This window comes from Prosopis cineraria, unplaced genomic scaffold, assembly GCF_029017545.1.
Source record: "Prosopis cineraria cultivar Desert tree isolate PC_DT_omini unplaced genomic scaffold, ASM2901754v1 PC3, whole genome shotgun sequence".
In the NCBI taxonomy this organism is placed as follows: Eukaryota; Viridiplantae; Streptophyta; class Magnoliopsida; order Fabales; family Fabaceae; genus Prosopis; species Prosopis cineraria.
This window is the reverse complement of record NW_026555334.1, coordinates 34,209,001-34,230,948: the sequence shown is the minus strand read 5'-3', so window position 1 is coordinate 34,230,948 and position 21,948 is coordinate 34,209,001. Positions and strand designations below refer to the sequence as shown.

General features: G+C 34.7%; 1 protein-coding gene across 1 annotated transcript; it reads left to right on the top strand.

Moving 5' to 3' along the window:
• Window positions 1-8,327: 8,327 nt before the first annotated feature.
• LOC129306810 (potassium transporter 8-like) lies at window positions 8,328-13,007 on the top strand. The gene is made up of 8 exons (XM_054947549.1): window positions 8,328-8,811; window positions 8,882-9,371; window positions 9,503-9,556; window positions 10,585-10,845; window positions 10,934-10,986; window positions 11,178-11,301; window positions 11,402-11,656; window positions 11,747-13,007. Exons 1-8 carry the CDS (start codon window positions 8,770-8,772, stop codon window positions 12,796-12,798), a joined length of 2,331 nt encoding a protein of 776 aa, XP_054803524.1. The 5' UTR covers window positions 8,328-8,769; the 3' UTR covers window positions 12,799-13,007.
• The last annotated feature ends 8,941 nt before the right edge of the window (window positions 13,008-21,948 follow it).

The following is a 21,948-nucleotide window of genomic DNA, read 5'->3' as shown; positions in this document are numbered from 1 at the left end:
TAGAAAACTTAGATAATCTTTTAAGTCATAGACATTGAATCTTTTTCTTACTACAGTGATGATTAGAGCTCTGTTATAAGGTTTGCACCAATCATTAAACTCTTCTTCAATTATAGGGACTTTAAGGCAGAGGTGCTTTAGTTGCTTGATTTCCTTTGAGGGTTTTGGTAGTGGCCACAAGAGTTCATCATCATCAAGAATTAGATCTTCATCCTCAACTATTTTACCGCTACTTGCCACTCCGTTGTAACCCAACAGGGAATCTCTATAAGAGACAGGGATAGATTCTGGCTTGCGTTTAGTGTCGCCTCAGTTTAAGTCATCTTTTCTAGGTGGGGTTAGGTCAGATTATTGCCATTTTCCCAGTACTAGCCATATTATCATCTATGAGAGCATCCTTGATGGGGGATTTTGATTCATCATTTAGTTTTTTCCTTTTTGAATCCAGAAGGGAGTCATCTATAAGCCTGTCCGGAGGTAACTTCTAATGACCATGTTCATCCATGAAGCTAAAGCACAAAAGGCACAAAAATCAAGAGAGAGAAAAAAGTTTAGAAACACCATGGCTAAGTGTCAAACACCTTTAATTGACTAAATCAATGAATGCATTGATATAATAAAGTCCTGTGTATTATAAGAAATTTGAAACACATTTATTCATATTGATTTACTTATGTTATATTATTTGATTCTTGAAATATAACCTATCATTATTTTTTTAGATAAAGGGGCAAATGTAACATTCTAAAAATTAACCTAAGGTTAATTAAGTTAATTTAGAGCAAATGAGTAATTTTGGAGAAATATTTAGATATAAATAATTTTAGTTAGAAGATTATTATTTAATTTAATTTAGATTAAAATCCTAATTTATGATTTTATAGTAAATAGAAATAGCAATGATAATATTATTAAAAAAAAGAAAGAAAGAAGAAGGAAAAAGGAACATAAAAAAATTAAAAATTAAAGAGAGGGGAGGGAAGTAATTTTTTCTTTGGGTGTTGAGGTGTAAATAATGTAAAAAAAAAGAGAGAGAGAGAAAAGGTGGGGGCGAAAACCATGTATGTGTACATAATGGATTAATAAAAGATAAAAGAAAAGGTAAAGAGTAAAGGCTGTAGGACCCACGCTATTTTTTAAAAAGGCCAACAAAGTCTTTTGGCTTTCTATTCTCTTCTTCATTTTCGTTTTTGCTTTCGCATATAGAGTGTGAGCCACGTTATGGCTAGAAGAGCTGATTTAAAAGGTGAAGCTCCATAATAGGATATTTCAGATAAGATTTTAAGTATTATAAGACTAGGTAAGTGTTTTAAACATTTTTTCTTAGTCGTTTTTTCCTTTGAGCTGTAGATTTTAAGATTTTAAAAACATAAGGTTTAAAAGAGGAATGAATTTTGATGAGTAAATCTGATTATTGAGATTGTTGGTAGTGTAATAAATATTTAGAGTATTATTTTGTTGATAGAATTGGGATTTGAGACATTTGAGTTTATCCCTAGATCCTTATGGGTAGATTTTTAGTTAAATTTAAAAATATAAACTGATTTATTGATATTTAAATGATTATTTGAGATGAAAAATAAATTATTATGGCTATAGAATAATGATTCTAGGCTTGAAATCAAGTTTGTAATTTTTGAGTATTTTTATGTGCGAATTTTTGGAATAAAAAGGAAAATTTTGATATTAGAAAATTATTTAAATGAAATTATTGTGAAGAAGACTATTGAACTAAGTAGATAGGTTCAAAAATATGAAATTAAATTTTAGAACACAAGAGGCTAAGACTAAGGTCTTAAAAAAATGAAATAAAATAAAATAAATACTTAGGTGTTAGAGTATAAGTGAAAATTGTGTTAATAATATTATTGATATATTGAAATATGATCAATTATAGATTAATTTTCTTTTGACACCATTCAAGCTTTGGAAAGCTTTGAAAGTATTGTAATTTAAGGGGTAACCTTTGACCTCTCAAAGGTTAAGGTAACCGGGAAAAATCTATTTTATGCATTTGTATGTTAATTAATTAATTATGTTGGTGAAATAAAAGAGTGTATGTGTGTGTGTGTATCTAGATTTTAAAATGGTTGTTTGTAATGTATGTGGCTTTGTTGAGACTCTATGACTTGTGACCAAGTTAATTGTGACTTGGTGTGAGTAATGAGATTGATGGTTGATGATGATGTGTATACTCTTTGTTATAAGTTGTGGATTAGGCACAGTGATGAATTGTATATGAGAAAGTTGAGTTTTATATGATGCTAATGTGGTTTTATGTGATAATATAAAAATTGATGCAAGAGACATGATTGAAATATAATGATTCTTGATGTTTGTTGAACAAGAAAGTTGATGAGCATGTAGGATAATTATGAATTATATATATGAGTTTTTGAAATGCATTTTCTCATGAGTATGATCATATAGTGAGAGTTTGCTTTAGTGAATGAGTTAGTGGCTATACAAAATCTATATAGTACTTGGCTATTAATCAATAATCCTAGGGGTTATAGCCGCTACTTACCATGTAAGGTACTGTAGCATTGTTCTTATTAAGAGACTTGACCCTACTGGCTTATCTGGAGTTTTGGGTAAAGCTAGTTTTGGGTATGACACCCCATAGTGTGTGATTTGGGAGAAACCGTGTTCATAAGTAAGTAAGGTAACGCTGACCCGGTAGCCCCTCACGATATGATTAAGGCCTTAGATAGTCTCGCCACATGGATGATTCCTTCTGGTTGTTGGCCCACAGATTTCATGTCAGAGGAAATAAGGGAGGATATAAGGGAGAGATTGATCATGCATATTATTGTTATCATGCCATTTAAGTGATTGATGGCTACGTTGAGAATATGATTATAATTGTGAAAATAAGAACACGTAATAATTATGCGAATAATGTATATAAGGCCATTTGTGCAAACTTTGTACTTGACTTTATTCTTGAGATTATTCATACGAGTTAAGTGGTAATGTGATTAATATGTTATTAATGTGATTGTTTATATGGTCACCTTGATAAATTTATTAGCCACTTGCATTCATGATTAATTATATGCATTTGTATAACTTAGATGTACCTTGATTACTGAGTGATTGTACTCACTCCTCTCTTTTAACATATTACAGGAGCTAGCTTATCTCAGAAGAACAGAGGAAAGGAATATTAGGCCAAGTGATAGTAATCACTTCTGTAGGCCTTTCTCTTTTAATTTTGATATGTGTATTTAGTTTATGATATTACCAACCAAGATAATATATTATTGATCTACTTGCATTATGGGTTTTGTGTTGGGGGAAATGTATTTTGGACCCTAAGAAATGTGGTTTGATGCTTGTGTTATATTGACGAGCCAAAATATTTGTGCAAATGAAAATAGTTATTATTTGCTTAATTTGAGGACTTGAATGTTGTTATGGTCTCCCCTTGTATTTTTGATGTCTAAGGGTGAGCAATTGATATTAATTATATGTGAATGAAAAGAGAAATTCATGTATATGATGGGCTATTGATGAATAGATGATATATAGAGTATAATGATTAGGTAATAGTCATTGTGATAAATGTGATTGAAACCTTGGCTCCCCGCTATCAATTATGGAAGGGTTTGAATGGCCAAGTATTATGTTGTAAATATGTATATATGTATTGTGGAGTAAGGTATAGAGAGAAAATAAAGGGGGAAGCCCTTCTCCCATGTTAATGTGTTTCCTTTATCATGCTTCCGCATATGTCTAATTAAATGATATGAGTTCTTGAAATATTTTAAAGACTTGGGATCCTTTTATATTGAATCGTTTGTGAAAATACATGTTAAGAATATATTTAGGTTAATCTCTTATAGGATAATCCTTTTGGGTTAGTCTTTAATTTACTATAGTCAGATTGATGAATAAATCTAATTTAGGACATCCTTTATAGCAAAAGTACCTACAAAGTAGTCAGCCAGGGACACTCAATATCCTAAAGTGAGAAAAAAATATAAATACACATAACATTACATAAGCGGGTGCAAAAGTAATTAAATCATTAACTTTGCCTTAACACCGTTAACTTTAACTATTAAATACTAACTATACAAGCCATGAGTTAGGCTTTGCTGACATGAATTAATAAAGGGGCAAAAATACTTACAAAATTATCGGTCAAGAGCAAAAATATCTATAACATTGCTAAAATTGGTACAAAAGTGACTAGTCCATCAAATTTCTTAGATGCTGACCATTTAATTGACACCTAAGCAAAAGTTGACAATTTTTTTTTGCTGATATAGACAAAAAACATTGCCAGATGAATTTTTACGGAGGTTGATCGATCATTATATAAAAACTCATAATGTTACTTTAATAGGTGCAATAGTGATCAATCTGTCAAAATTCATGTTACATGGTTTCTTTCCATCGCCACGTATCCCATCCCCTTCTTCCTTCCCTCTCCACTCATTTTTCTTATCTACAAAACTTGAGATTCAACATAGTAAGATAAGTTGTACACAATCGAAGATCAAGACTCAACACACCTTCTACATCACCTTACCTTAAAAACATTGTCATAACTTTAAGCAATTTTATTCATGATAAATTCAAAAATTTCAAATGGTTTTTGACATTATTGTAAAGAAACAACCAATTTAATTTGATATTCGGTCAAGACGATATTTTCTCACATGATATTCATATGATGACTGATCAATCTTTAGAGAATTTCATCTTAGAATATTTTTTGTCCATGTCAACAAAAAAATAGTCAACTCCTACTTAAATGTTAGCTAAACAATCAATATTTAAGGGATTTGATAGATTGGTCATTTTTGTATAAATTTCGGTAACGTTATGAGTATTTTTTCTTTTGGTCAATAACTTTATGTGTATTTTTGTTTCTTTATCAATCCACGTTAGCAAAGACTAACATATATCATGCACATTTAGCATTTAATAGTCAAAGTTAACAACGTTAGAATAAAGTTAATGGTTTGGTTACTTTTACCCCCACTCATGTAACATTATGAGTATTTACGTCATTTTTTTTATTTTAAAATATTGACTACCCTGACTAACTACTTTATATGTATTTTTACTCTTTTACCCTTCTTTTTTTTTCAAGTTATTTTTAAGTCGTAATTGATATTTATGTATCTTAATTCTAATAAAAAAAACCATGTGTACTTTCAAAACAAGCACGGAAGAAGTCACTCTGCGTATCTAGTTCATCGATCATGCTCTTATTTGAAGTGTTTAATTTGTATCGGGCCGCGTTTTTTTTTTAATTTTGCAACAGTGTTTTAGCTTGAGTTAATTTGTTTTGAAGGAGACGAAATCTTTATACACGTTCAAGTCCGTGATAGAGACAAATTGGAAAGCTGACATTCCCAGATGAATGAATATTGAGGAAATTCACTTATCGATCTTATTTAATATTTTGATTTATTAATAAGAACCTATTATTTCTTATCAATATCTGAAAACAGTAAACGCGCCGACAAAATAAGACTTCACTCATTTAACGAAACGTGTTTATTTGATCAGACGTTTACATGCCGACAGCTGTTGGCATATTCGAATCTTTTTAATATCATCAAGAGTTTGGCCTCGGTGATCAAAACCAGAAACAAAAACACAAGCTTGACACTTTGTAATGATCCATGGTTTTTTTTTTTTTTTGTCCAATAAAGGTTAGACTTAGGCACGCGCGTTGATTTCTCTACATGTCTCTCCTCGCGCGCGCGCGCGCGCGTGTATGTATACGTTTACGTGAGTGCCATTAAGCTAGCGAATTACTTGTGCTATCCGTATTTCGTGTTGAAAAAATTTATTCTTGGTCAGTATATTTTTTGAATTAAAATCTGCTAGGCGCTCTTTCAAAACTTGGCTAGTAAAATATTTCATTTTTCTCCAGCCATGAAAATATGCTGAAATGGAGGTAGTGATCAATGATTCAAACTCTCTTATATTTTTTAAGATGTGGAAGGCACTAAACTTATCGGGATTCTTCTTAATTCTTTTTCAATAAAATTGAAGAGGAGGTGATCCAAAAACAATTCCAAGATGAATAAAACAAGTCATTAAAGTGAAAATCGGTGGGTTCTGTCCTTTTTTAAATTAAAGCATGACAATGAGTGACAAAATAAAGTGATTAGATAAGAAGATGACGCATGCATGTGTATGTTACCACTATTTTTAGTGTAAAACATTTGTTACTATTCTTATACCAATTGAAGGGAATTAAAGATAAGATTCGTTCTATATGTTTTTATTATCAATAATTATGTGTATTATATTTTTAAATATGGATTTTCATAAAAAAAGATTAAGACCAGGAAGACTATTCAATATCAAAATTGATGTTCTTTTTGTTGATTGCCCGGGGAAGGCAAGACAGAGGCAATTAATAGAATGCAGTGATTGTTAATAACCTTAATCTAGTGATATGTAAGCTTTTTTTATTAGTGGAGATTATAAGTTTAATCTTGCTTATAATTTTAAGTTCTTAGGATTTAGCCTTTTAATTAAAAATAAAATAAAATGGAGAGATGGAGAGAGAGACGGGGGAAGTCGTGAGCAAGTAAGAAAAGAAAAGAAGCAAAGATAGTTGTGGGCTTTTGGATGAAGTGGCCACGTGTCAGGTTGGAAAGTGGCTTCTCTCAGTGTTGCCTCCACTTATCTCCACTTATCTCATCTTCCACCTCTCTTATTATATATATAAGCTTATATAGTCCTTTTGTAACGTTAGGTGACAACTAGTAGCATAACCAAATTTAATGGTAGGGTTGGTTCTCTTATCTTATATATATTCTTTGCAATAATGTTCTCTCGTTTTTTTTTTTTAATGTTCTAAACGACAACACTCTAATTCTAGTGAGGACCTAACACGTATTCCATCGACTAGGACCTTGCACCTAATTAACCCAGAAAAAAAAAGAGTGAAATTTGAGAGAAAAAAAATAAGACCTTTTTTTTTTTAAACTTCAATTAGTTCAACTTCGTAAAGAACTAAAGATATTTGAAAATGATTTGAAAAGGCACACTCATCTCATCCATTCAGGGTTTTCCTTGACATGTCATGGGTGGGCTATGTTTTCTAGTTTCCTTATCTTGAGTGTCGGTAGGGTTTGAGCTGCCTCTGATTCTTATAGCTTATTATAATCTCTTTCGGATCAAAATATTTTTCTATTATTTATCTGAAATACCTTACATCTCATGCATACTTTATCGTTTCCAAATGTTATGTGTTAATAAGGGAAAACGTTACAAGAATATAATCAATGGTCAATCAAAAAAATTAAAGCCTTCATTATTTTGAAACAAAATTTAAATTTGCTTGTCAAAACCAACAGCACGACAGCGCCAAAAGGATGGAAGGGACTTGACAACGCAACGTTTTTGCTTTACGACATTTGGGATCGATGGACTTGCCAACTTTTTTTAAGACCAATCCAAATGATGTCCGTGGGCCTAAAAAAATGTGATATCTTAATCATGTTTGTCCCAAGATATTGCTTTTTATCCATCTGATCATAATTATTTTTATTTCATAAAATCACTTCAAAATTACCTCTTTAGGGCTCTACAGTGGCTTTCGTTTTATATTTATTTTTTCAATAAAATTTGACTCTAGTAAATATTACCTCAAAAGAAATTATTTCCATATTATAAAATAAAATTCCTGCTTGCAAACACATACAAATACCACCACTACGCATATGATATGCAGGTTCTAATTATAAGAAATGAGAAACGTATTAAGTTATTTACAAAATGATGGAATTTTTTTAGAAGAATTACCTATAACTTACACACAACACATTTAAATATTACAAAGTTTATTGACAACTTAATAAAAAAAATGACAACAATTATTAATGAAACTTATAGCATTTAATCATGTTGTATGAGATCCTAAAGTATTTCTCTTAAGTTTTCCCCCCATCCCAACGTTTGCAAATGACAAAGATGAAGGAAGTATAAAAGTACAATGCATTTTTCTGTAAACAAAAAAAAAAAAAAACTCAAGTGGCTTACTGAGCAGCAAGGTTTAAGAAAAAAACATGTTTCTATGTGATACACGTTTTCTCAATTATTTTATGACTTGAAAATATTTACAATTTATACATACCCCCCCCCCACACACACATATTGTCATAAATATGTTTGTCAGCCAAAAATATATATTGTCACAAATTAAGTATATATATTAATTCCCACCCCCCCCCCCAAAAAAAAAAAAAAACACAAACTTGAGATCAATCATTTGGGATATAATTCTCTGGCTCCGCAGCAGGGGCAAAAGAAAGGGCTAGTGGGAAATAAGATTCGAGTGGAAGCAACGCAACAGAGTGAAACTCGAACGTCAGAGTTGTATCAGGAGGAATGGAGAAGTCCCTCTCAGTGGTCCCTGTTAACTAGGCCTTCAAAAGACATTAACGATTTGCGATAAGCGCATGCCATGCCATGCCATATTTGATGGTTTCTCTATCCACAACCTCAACCCAGAATACCAATTATCAAGCCTCCTCATTTTTTAATCTCAAGCCAACCCATTCCATATCACCTCCTCGTCGACACACGTTTCTCTAGTATCTGGTATATATATTAAAAAAAAAAAAAAGCAAAAGGTTGTATTAGTTATGCTGCGGCCACTTCCCCCTTGATATTTTTTTGTTTTTCTACTTGTTTCTTCTGGGGCGGGGGTCAATCCTTGAAGGTTATATCTTCATCATCCTTTAATTGGACTCTAGAGATGGAAGCTTTGTAGCTCTGGGATAGCCAATGATGGACTTGGAATCCGTGGTATACCAAAATCCGACTAAGGTAAGGCATGTGACTACTGTTAGACCCTTTTCCAAACCTCTGCTTTCTCATCATACTTATATCCTGGCAGAAAGAATCATGGAAGACGGTACTGACTCTGGCTTATCAAAGCTTGGGAGTTGTCTATGGAGATTTGAGCACTTCCCCTCTTTACGTCTACAAAAGCACCTTCGATGAGGATATTCAGCATTCAGAAACCAATGAAGAAATATACGGGGTTCTGTCTTTTGTATTTTGGACGCTCACACTGATTCCTCTGGTCAAGTATGTCTTCATTGTGCTTCGAGCAGATGACAATGGCGAAGGAGGCACTTTTGCTTTGTATTCCTTGCTGTGCCGGCACGTCCGAGTTAGCTTACTGCCAAATACCCAGCAAGCTGATGAAGACTTAACGGAATATACTAAAGACGGGACTGTACTGGTCGATAAGAAGAATGTTGGGTGGGGCTTGAAATCAGTGTTGGAAAAACATAGGGTGCTTCAGAGAGTGTTACTTATTCTGGCTTTGATAGGGACTTGCATGGTCATTGGCGATGGCGTGCTCACACCAGCGATTTCTGGTACTTGGGATTTTATTTTACCTATAGACATAGTGTTGTCACTTCTATGTATAAACTGTTTTGGTCTCAAGTAGCAGAGGAATGGAATCTTGACAAGAGCAGTGGTTTGGGCTTTTTTGGTCATTTTGCAGTTTTTTCCGCCGTATCAGGCCTTGAACTTTCCATGTCTAAAGAGCAGCATCGATGTAAGCTCCCCAAGCCCTACTCTACTTCTAGTCTGGTACTAATAGCTTGTCGGCTGATTCACTTTTTTGCCTTTTATGTTTCTTGGTATGAAGAGGTCTCGGCTGCACAAAGTTATCCTGCTTTTTAGCACATTATAAGATGCTGTAACATTATAAGATGTTTCATGCTTTGATAAAGAAAATCCATGTGTCTGGAACTATTCTTCGGAATATGTTCATGTTTTGTCAGTTTAATTCAGGCCAAGTTCTCGTTCTGTAAAGCCGTTCGTTTAGACTTTCAGTTTCAGTAAGGCTTCTTTTTCATGTTGTATGTTGGCAAGACGTTTCAGCTAGTGGACGTTAACAAGGAACCAAATGCCCTCCTGTTCATAAATTATGTTGTTGTGGATCCCGAGAGCAAAATATCTTGGTCAAAAATCACAGTGATGGGAATTATTTGATTGTAGTGTTTTCCATGTCTTGTTTAGAGGATCTCATCGATTATGGTATGGAATTAAGTTTGACTGCATGATTTTAATATTAACTAACTGTGACTTACCACTAATTAATTGATATATTTAATGTTAATAATATCAAATGATTGATTTTTAACGCTGTATAAATAAAATATGTATTATAAATGTTGCAGCGCTATCCACAAATCTGGTTTGAGCTATTACTTGTCTTTTCCCCACCCAATCTTTCCCTCTAGTTATTGTTACCTTTCTCTTGATCGAGTAAACATAGAACATGATGAGGCTAAGATAAAGATTGACTTCATATATTGGAAGCTTAAGCACAAAGTAGTTCACATATCAATTTAAGCTTTCCTTGCAGTCTGTAGTGAGGATAAAAAAATAAGAGTATAGTAATTTGGATAAGATATCAACAAAATTCTATGTAGCAGCCAGCTTTTATTTCCGCGGATGACAATATTGGGACTGGGCACTATTAGACTACTTATAAACTATGTTCCTCAATGATTCTTGGCTGTATTGCATGAGCTGAAAATACTAGAACGAAGTTAAGCTAATGGATTGGTTCTCCAGATGTTGAGGTTCCAGTGGCTTGTATAATTCTGGTACTTTTGTTTGCCCTCCAACATTATGGGACCCACCGATTGGGGTTTCTGTTTGCTCCTGTCGTGCTGACCTGGCTGTTATGCATTAGTGCCATTGGTGTCTATAATATCTTTCACTGGAACCCACATGTTTATGAAGCTCTCTGCCCATATTACATGTTCAAGTTCCTGAGAAAGACCCAGAGGGGAGGCTGGATGTCATTAGGTGGGATCCTTCTGTGTATAACGGGTAATAATGAGTATAGCAATTATACTCTATTGCTTCATGTTTGACAGATGCCTTATCTTTCTCTGATGCAAACACTGATTTTCTTCAGGTTCTGAAGCTATGTTTGCTGATCTAGGACACTTTTCACAGCTGTCAATTAAGGTAAAAATGAAGCCTTTTGTTTAGAACTCTGGATTTGAAAAAAAAAAAAAATGAGGCAATGTTAAAAAGGAATAAGAGATGAATCAACTGTTTAGCTGAATGCTTGGTCTAACACTATCTGATGCATTTGTTACTGAACATTTCATATGGATATCGTATAATTTAGCATTAATTCGTTTGGCTGTCTGCAGATCGCTTTCACCTTTTTAGTGTATCCTTCTTTAATTTTGGCGTATATGGGACAAGCTGCGTATCTTTCCAAGCACCATATCTTGGAGAGTGACTATCGAATCGGTTTCTACGTATCTGTTCCTGGTAGGTTCTTTGAATTATATTTAGTGGGAAGGATGAATTCCACAATTCCTAGAGCCATTTAGTGTTCACTGTTTGGCTTACATTTCATTCTTTTCTCCAGAGAAGATTAGATGGCCTGTTCTTGCAATAGCCATACTTCAAGCTGTTGTTGGAAGCCAAGCAGTAATCACAGGGACTTTCTCAATAATCAAGCAATGTTCTGCTTTGGGCTGCTTCCCCAAAGTCAAAATTATTCACACGTCATCTAAGATACACGGCCAGATTTACATTCCAGAAATCAACTGGACTTTGATGCTTCTTTGCCTCGCCATCACTATTGGATTTCGAGACACCAAACGCATGGGAAATGCATCAGGTACTTTCCCTCACAAGATATTACCATGTCCCTAACCAATAACTTGTAGCAATTCCAAAAATTAATTTTATGTTTTCATTCCATAAACAGGCTTGGCTGTCATAACTGTGATGCTGGTGACTACTTGCCTGATGTCTCTAGTTATAATCTTGTGCTGGCGCAAAAGCATTTCGCTAGCCATTTCCTTTATGTTGATATTTGGTTCCATTGAAGCACTGTACTTCTCTGCATCCCTCATCAAGTTCCTAGAAGGGGCATGGGTCCCCATTGCCCTCTCCTTCTCCTTCCTCGCTGTCATGTGTGTATGGCATTACGGTACACTCAAGAAATACGAGTTTGATCTTCAAAACAAGGTCTCCATCAAATGGCTCCTCGGTCTAGGCCCTGCTCTCGGCATTGTAAGAGTCAGAGGAATTGGCCTCATACACACACAGCTCGTATCAGGAATCCCAGCTATATTCTCTCAATTCGTCACCAATCTGCCAGCTTTCCATCAGGTCGTCGTCTTCCTCTGCATTAAATCCGTGCCAGTGCCTCACGTCAGACCTGAGGAGAGGTTCTTGGTGGGGAGAGTTGGCCCAAAAGAGTATCAGCTCTATCGGTGCATAGCACGGTATGGTTACCGTGATTTCCACAAGGATGACACAGAGTTTGAGAACGATCTTGTCTGCAGCATAGCAGAATTTATCCGATCAGACAGTTTTGAGAATGTCTCAGCGCTGGACAACATTGAAGTGGATGCAAAAATGACAGTTGTTGGGACGTCAGCTTCAAAACTCAAAGGCATAAGAATGTGTGAAGAAAACGGAGCTTGTTCTCAAATGGAAGGCACTTCAGAGTTGAGGGAGGTCAGGTCTCCGGAAAGGGTTAAGAAGAGAGTGAGGTTTGTGGTGCCAGCAAGTCCACAGATAAACTTGGACGCGAGCGAGGAGTTGCAGAAGTTAAAGGAAGCAAGGGAAGCAGGAATGGCTTTCATAATGGGCCACTCGTACGTAAAAGCCAAAAGGGGATCGAGCTGGATAAAGAAAGCAGTGATCAATTATGGGTTTGATTTTCTGAGGAGGAACTCTAGAGGACCAAATTATGCTTTAAACATACCTCAAGCATCTACTCTAGAGGTTGGCATGATCTATTATGTCTAGTGTAGCAGTTATCGTTTCCTAGTTATCTGAGTTATCACTGTAATATAAACGTGCAGATAGAGTCATATATGAACTTGGTTAATTGAAATGGAGCTTGAGGTGATGGAGGGTAAACAGTGGTGTTAATTGTCCCCACCCAGGGTAAGACACTAAGACATTCCGATACTGTAGATTCTACACAAAGCAATGTTACTAGCCTTGTTACAAAATCATACGAGAGAACCTAGTAGTAATTTTTAATTACATAACAGTACCATCTGCCGAGCTTCTTAGTAAAAGCCGAAACCGCCTCGCGCAAGATTAATGTAATGAAAGGCAGCACAAGCAATTAATGGGGTTTCAGGTGCAGCGGAACCCTTCGAAATCTAACGGGAATATTTAAAAAATAATAATAAATCCTAAAAATCCTATTTACACCATAGAGAGAGAGGGAGAGAGAGAGAGAGTTATTGATAACCGGATCACTAAATTGACCCTCAAAGTCTAACTAAGCCACTCGTTTATACTTGCATAACCTGAAATGCGTCGCTGAGATGTAGGCATATTCACTTCGAAGTTCGTAACGTAGTTCACATAGACTCTTGATGACCCTTTAAAAAAAATGTGGAACGCCTTGCTAAGATGTATAAGCACTAACTTCGCAGTGTTCGTAAAATGGAGTATCAACGTCAACCGCACAATCGAAAAACGAGTTTTCAGCCGGAATAATTTTGGGTTGGCGAACGGGCAGAAGCTGAACAGATCATGAGCCCAATAGTAACAACGACTGTTTGTGATTTATAAAGAAAGAATTATTTACCAAAAAGAAAAAAGAAAGAAAAAGAATGAATACAGGACTTTAATATTTTATTAAGAATCTTGTAACTTGTTTACATAAAGGAAAAAAACTTATATGCTTTTCATGATGTTTCTCAATTATCATTTTTTCTTACAAACTTAAGTAAACACATAAACACACGCACATACACACATTACGTTGGTTCGCCCAAGAAATATCTTAGAACGATTTTTTTTTTTGGCGGAAAAGAAGTTAAGGAAGGCATAAGAAAAAGCTAAGCCGCAACAGAGAGATGGAAATCAGAATGAATGCCACTGAACAGAAACTCTGAAATTAATTGAGGGATGAGAAAGAATGAGATGAGAGAAGGCAGGTGCGGTTGACCAGTAGCTCCGTATTCACGTGTGATCTCATTCAACTCTCTTACACCCAAACCTTATAACAACAAAAAATATTTTCTTAGTTTTTATTCTGGACGTGAAGAGTATTGTTTGGCTACAAAATTACTTATTTATTTATTTATAGTTATTTCATGATGTTATACGTACTTGATTAAGATTGTTGGGCTGACACAAAGCTGTGCATATGCACTGGATTATGCTACCTTTTCCATTCTCTTAAATGTACGGCATGATGAATTATAATGGTGTTTGTAAGTCATTTTTTAGCTTGAAGGCATCTCCTGGCATCTCCAGGATCCAATTATATTATCCAAAAAAAGGAGAAAAAGGAAAAGAAACAAGGAGACGCGAGAATACTAGTAGCTAGGCCGATCTCATAAAAGACCTAAACTCTCACAATTGCTTTAGTTTACAAGTCAAGGAGTTTAGAAGAAAGTTATAAATAGAGAAAAGGAGTTATCTGTTAGAATATTATTTATGAATTAGCATTTATTAATAAGCCCAATAAATTGATCCTTATGATCTTGTGTGGACCGTGATAGGTGGACCACACAAGTGAGCCCAATGGGCAGAAGCCCAACCCACAACCGCCGTCAGTTATTTCTTATCTCTTAACTGACTGGGTCAGAGATAATAGATAATATAATTATTTAATTGTTTAATAAGGCGGTTACCGATCTGATCTATATAAGACGATTAGTCGATAACCGCAAATACACGACTCATTTTCTTCTACTTCCATTATCTCTGAACTCTCTGAAGGCTCTAGGGACTTGAGGGTTGTGTACCTGCCTGCACTCGAGGTAATCGAGATTTCTCTAGCACTCATGGATTCTTCAGGTACGCATGAATTACTTTATTCTATCATATTATTATTATATATGTGAATTGAGATATACAGATCAACACGTGGCATCAGAGCCTGGTAACGAATTTTAAATTTGTATATCTCAATTCTTCTAATGCATATATTGATACATTGATAGAGATTTCTCTCATATGTTGATATATATATATATATATATATTTTCTTTCTTTATATATATATCCATATTATTGAAAATGAGAATGAATATGAGATTCATATATACTCATATATGCATCATCCTATTATATTCAAGAGAGAGTTGCAAATATAAAATTTGATTATATTATCTGTTCTTTGATCTATCCTTCCCCCGCGTCTTTTTTTGTTGTTATTGGCGTCTCCGCGGTCGCTGGCCGAGATGGTGTCTCGACTTCACTTTGCTGTCTTCAAAAAAAAAATGCCAAACGCTTCTATTTCGTTCAACTTTGTTCAGGGGAAGACGCAGCTTCAGTTGCTGCAAATATTTCTGGTTCAAGTCGCCGAAAAAAAAAGGAGCTGCAGAATTCCGTCAGGTTCACGGCGTCTTCCTCCTTCGCCAGAATAGGATCGCAGCGTCGTTCCGCCTCTGCTTCTGTCGCCGCGTCATCTCCGCAGCAGGCTTCCATCGCCGGCTTCGTCTCCGCCGCAGGATTCCGTCGCCGGCATCGTCTCTCCGTCAACGTCTCAGCGCCAGTCTCCCCCCTTCCTCGTTCCCAACTCGCGGCTGGGAAGACCCAGAAACGGGTCAGGAACCGGATCCTTCCATGGTTTTGGGCCCATCTTCGTATGGGCCCAGATCTTTGATAAAAAAAAAGTGACAGTTATGCTTTTGGTGGGGCTGGTCCATTTCGTTTTTTTTTTATATATGAAATTGATACTGGGCCCAAATTGTATGGGCCCAGTATAGTGCAAAAAAAAAATCAGTTAATTGTGTTTTCAGTCTCAGTTTAAATTACCTTCTTGGCCTATAATTTATTAAATTTACGAATAAGCCCTATGATATTTCTAGAAATTACACTGCAGTCCCTTAACTTCCAGAATTGCAATTTTAACCCAAATCTCTTCCAGAATTACTTATTTGCCCTTGATTACCTTTTAAAATTTCACTTAAGTACTAGACTCGTTTTCTAATTCCCAAAAGACCCTAAGGACTTTTAAAATTATGTTGTTTTGTCCTAAGGTCATAAAATTTGTGACTTTATGAATTATTGATGATGCTTAAGATCTTGTAGCATGAATAATGGACACACCCCATAGGTGTAACATTATTAATGTGATTTTGATGGTTGGCTTTGAGAATAGGCTAATAGCACTCCTTTAATGTATTAGATATTTATTGTACCCTATAGGTATGGAAATGTTTAATGCATTATTTTGTATGGACTTTTGTGTGAGCTAAATCTTTATGGTGTATGAGCTTTCTTGGTGCATGGTTATAGTTGCATAATTGATAATCGCTTGTTGGAAATTCTGTTTTATAATTATGTTGTGCACGCATAATTAATATTTCTCATTTTTTGTTTTGCGATTTCAGTTTCTGCTTTTACGCAACTATCCTTCGTGAAGGCTCTTAATGGGACTAACTATGATGACTGGAAAGAGTCCCTCAATATGTATCTGACCATTTCTGAGAAAGATTTAGCTCTGAGAGAGCCCAAGCCTGCGGATCTCTCTTCCGAGTCCAGTGCTTCTGAAATAGCCTTCCATAAACAATGGAGTGAGTCTAACCGGATCTGTCTAGCGATCATCAAGTACACAATTGAACTGCTTCCCTAGAAGCCAGGCCGATCGCATGGGTTGTCTGCTGTGATCTCCTTGGAAGTCAAAATCTCATGAGAATTAGCTTGAGTTAATATATTTGCAACTGAGCCCTTCCCTATCTGACCATTGGTGGAAGCCAATAAGTACTGCCGAGATTTTTTTTACGAACAAAAGCACGAGTCGCCCTTGAAGTATGTCTATATGTAGTCCAATTACGTGTGAAGCACTTGTTTATAGCTAATACTACATTTGTTTCTTATAAACAGCCCGGAAATAGTAACATGGAGTCTCTCTCTCTCACACACACACACACACTATATATATATATATTGCACAGAGTAAGTAATTCCGTCAAAAATACCAAAATCTGCATAACGCCAACAAGAGTACCTGAAGCCAGTCAGTGAAAATGACTTGAGAAAAAAACGGAGAGAAACCCAGCGAACCACAGTAAGTAGAAAAATGGTAGCTAGAGTTGCATAGTGGTCAAAGAAGGCACAGAAAATCCACGTAGTGATAAAACCTCAATCTTGAACTTCTTTGCTTAGAACTGTAGATCAAGTCTAATTTCCACGTGTTTGTAATTAGGGCATGGAGAAATTCGAGTCTGAGGCTTCATCCACTACGTGGGATTCCAGTTTCCTTAGCTTTTTCTTCATTTTCATCTTACATTGTTAAGCCTTCTAGCTCACTCAAAACCTGCCGAAAAAGGAAAAAAAAGAAAAAGAAAAAAGTCTCGTTCAATAGTCCACATTCTGTGTGGTGCAAAAGAAAAGAGGAGCGTGGGATTGAATTGAAGTGTGAAAAATGTACATTACCAGATCGTAGTCGTCTTCTCAGAGTAGCGTCCATAAGGAACGAGACGAGAGAGAGAAGGAAATTAGGTCGTAATAAGGTGGGTGTGAATGTGTGATCTCCATGTGGCTTCTCTCTGGCTCTAATAAATAGAGAAGATCCTCCACCACCAACACAGCTAAACATACGGAGGTTGTCACCTACCCCAATCTCTCGCCACTTGCCAGTTCTCTTCATGCTTCCTTGACTCTAAGGCCAGAGCGTTGAATTTAAACCTTAGTATATTCATCAAACAAAAACTATTAACATGCTAATCTGTACTTTTTCCGTTACCTATTATAAGCTATTTCTAACTATCATTGGAATAAATAAAAGATAGTTAAACTATTAATTTCGTCTTAAAATAAAATAAATTTTTATTTTTACTCTTATTAAATTAAAAAATTTTAAATTTGCATTATATTTTCTCTCAAAATTAATAAATTTAAATAAGAATAATGTTAGAAAAATATATAATTAAAACCCTATCAAGTGTCTTATATTAAGTATAAAAAAATTCTTCTAAAATGCGTCATATAATAGGAACTATTTGCCTATATAGAGAACAAATGATGTAATTTATGAGGTTGATGATGACTTCAATATTATGTCGGATTTCATTTTTAATTAACTACTTATATTATCTGAACTCTATACCATAAAAAAAGCCAACATATGACACCATAAATTTGGGGGTTTACTTACAAAACCGTCAAATTACTAATACACAGTAAAAATGAATTTAATCTCACTGTTATACATAACTTTTATTTTATTATTAAAAAGGAGATATAAAATATGAGAGAAGATATATGTGGTACGTACATTAATTAAATGGCCACCAAACCATGTTCCCAAGTATCTCGGGCACTCTTCAGGCCATGTTCTCCAATCACGGAGCACTGGACTCCTTCAGTTACCATGAATGGTTATAGCTCCACAAAGGGTTGGGATTCAAATTTGAATTAAAGGGCGTGCGGTGGCCTGAACGTATAAAAGCAAAATGCAATACTTTGCTCAACGCAACCCTTATTCCTAACCAAGGTTGTCTAGATTCGTTATTTTGCTTTTCACTCCGTTTATAGAAGCATCTCCATCGTACATTCCCCATAAACGCATGTTTACTTCCTTGCGACTAGTTTTTGAATTGTTCTTAAACTCTTGACCACTAAGGCACTTTAAGAAAATTGTGATAAAGAACTTTGAAAACTTATAATAATTTATTCACATACATTTAGGGCTAAAACTCCTCTGGCACACCTGGTTGTTTCTAGCCAACAAATATAAACTCAGTTTACAATTTAAAAAATACAAAAAAAAATGTGAAGCATATGTACTGCATCGGCACAGAGAGGTGAGTGACAAAAAAGTGCACAAGAAAGCCAAAAAAAAACTTTGAATAATTTCGGGGTGATGAGTAGAATTAAAAGAAAGAAAGAGTGCTTATAAGGGTCATCTTTGAACAAGAAAAAATAACAACAGAACATAAGCACAGAGGCGCAACGCCAAGGCCTTGAGCAACCGTATTCTGTTCTGGTGTAGCCATGATGTCACTTCCCAACACACATTCAAACTCTTTGTATGTAAATGAAATCACACTTGGGTCTCCAACTCTAGCAGTAATTTTTGATGGTGCAACACAGACGTGGCATGGGGTATTCCCGGCAAAAGTATAAGAAGTAGGCCATAGTGAAGCTCAGTGCTGAACAGAGCTGATAGAAAGGCCAAGGCGCATCGGATTAGTGTGTGTAGACTGTAGAGAATAACAGCCCCCCGGAAAGCCACACTGTGGGTTTCTGGTGTATCCGTCATTTCCACAGGATCGGCCGACGATGCTCTCACACCCTCGTGCATGACCTTCCTTCGTCGTTTCCATACCAAGACCGTCAAGCACGCCACCGTCGGGTATGATGGCGGATATGGTGGGGTGTCGTGCGTGTCCCTGCCACATGCAAACCAGTTTTTTTACTTTTACCTGACGAAACAATCATTCGAATTTTAAAATATTTTTAAAAAATCATCCTGAAAGATTTCATCCTAATAGAATATTCAGTTGATAACGGATAATCTTTTTCAGTAAGTAATTTGATAAGTTTTACTGTTGGAGAATTAAATATAAAGACATGGTATAACATAAAATGCATGATGCATGTGTGGCGCTGGAGTAATCGAGCGTTAATATAGATGTCAAATAGCATTATTGCTCCAATTATAACACAATGGAGTTCAAAGCGACATAATAATAGAAACCGTGAATGGCACTTAATTAAATTCGGATAGATTAAAGAGCATGCTTGATTAAGTAATTAATTAACTGCCAGCTTATCAAACTGTGTTTGCAACCAGAAAATGAGTGTCGTTATTTTGTATCTTCTGCTGCTAAAATGAGTCTGGTTGTTGAAAACAAAACATGAGACAAGGTTAGGCCTCCCTGGGATCAGCACCGCAAAGTTATCAACTGCTCCTATACAAACCCACAAATATAGTAAGCAGCCCAACTAATAGCAATTAATAAACAAAAGAAAGATGTGGATATCACATATAGGCAAGCAGTTGTCGTTTGTCTCTTAACTTGTAGATATAGCATTGGGTTGTCAATTAATTTTTGATGAATTAATTAATCAGTAGAATCTGAGAATATGTTACGATGAGTATGTCTGTTGATGATAACAAGTACAGTGATCAAATGGATCAGAGAAAGGGAATCTGGTGGGGCATGACATGGCAATTGAAGAAAAGAAGGAATCACATCAAACACGCACTCAGAGGATAACAATAATAAGCAATCTTTTAAGAAGGACTAGACAATGAACAGGAAAAGTCAACTAATCACGATTCTTATAATTTGTTGGTTAGACCCGTGTAGAAACTAATAATGTAATAATTAAATAAAAATAATATTTATATATACATATATATTAAAAATGGTTCAAAATAGTCTAACTGTTTTGAGTTTAAGTTTTTTTTTTTTTGAATCTTCAAGAATTGCTCAAGTGCCAACATAGGCCAATTGTCAAAATAGGCCAAAAGGTTAAATCAAGCTATTTTCTTTTTCAAATAATGATCAAACCAGTTTGATCATTTAAAACAGTCAAGGTCTCTATTAGAATTGGACTGGCCGGTTCAACTAAGAACTAGTCCCCAGTCTGGTCCGGTCATCACTAAAAAATGAAAATTTCAAAAACCGGTTAAAAATAAGTAGAACCGGCCAAAAATAGGAAAAACTGGTCAAAATCGGGTAAGAATCAGTTGAACCAATTATGTTTTTTTTATTTTTTGTATTTTAATTCATATTTTTAAATTATAATTTATACATATTTATACCCAATAAGCATTATGAAATAAAAAATGCAAAAAATATGTATGAATTATGCATATGTGTATATATTTTAAAGTTATAAATTATAAATTATGAAATACTTATATATATTTTGGATGAAAATTATGTAATATTAATGGATGTTATATTTTTTGTTGTATATTATTTTTTTTGAAATTTAGACATTCATTTTTATTACTATATGTAATTATTCCTTTATTTTCTAAATATATAATATTTAAAATATATTAATTTATTTATGACTGGTTGAACTGCGATTCAAACCGCTGTTCGACCATTGAACCGTAAATAAAAACCTCAATCGATTCAATAATCGGTCCAATTCTCATAACATTGTAAAATAGTGATAATAAGCATTCTCAATATCCTTTGCCACATAAAAATGCAAGCACAATCCAGTATCCACCATTGCTTAGCTTTTTTCATCTTTTACTCCGGCCTCCAGCGTTCCATCAACCCTTTTACTTTCTCCGATTCCTATCATTTTTATCATCAAACCCACAAACTTTTTCTCCTTTATTTATTTAATTACTTCCTTTTTCTTTTTAAAATTTGTTATTTAAATAAAGCATTCCGCGGCTCATTCATTACAACCAAAAACAATTGACAGCATCAAAACCACTCACTGTAATTGGAATAAATTTTAGTATTCATCATACAAATGAGTATTAAGAGCCCATCATTTTTGAATCATTTACATTTAATCTGAATGATTGAATTCAAAACTTTTTATTTTTATTTTTAAAAAAATTATTTTAATTGATACAGAATCTAAAATAAAGACAATTTTTTAACTTGTAGTTTTTTTAAAAAATAATTTTTCATTTAAAAAGCACTAATTGAAAAATTGTAGATCTAGACCATGAAAATTAAATCTGAATAATGTAAAGGCAATGAGTTCTCAATGGTCATCTATAACTGACTATTCATGTATATAACCGCTGAGGCTGTAAGGAAGCGGATGGTTGCACAAGAAGGCATGGCCATGAATGACACGCAAAGAGACAGTAAATCGTAGTCATGTATTAGCTGCTTCACATCCACTCAACATGTTATTGGCCTTTCTTATGTCTTGCTTAAATTTATGTAGACTATATATTTATTTAGACTAGATTGGTAGAATATATAGAAGTGAATCAAATTTTTCTTTGTTTGGAGATGACATTACTTGTCATAAAATTATGTTATA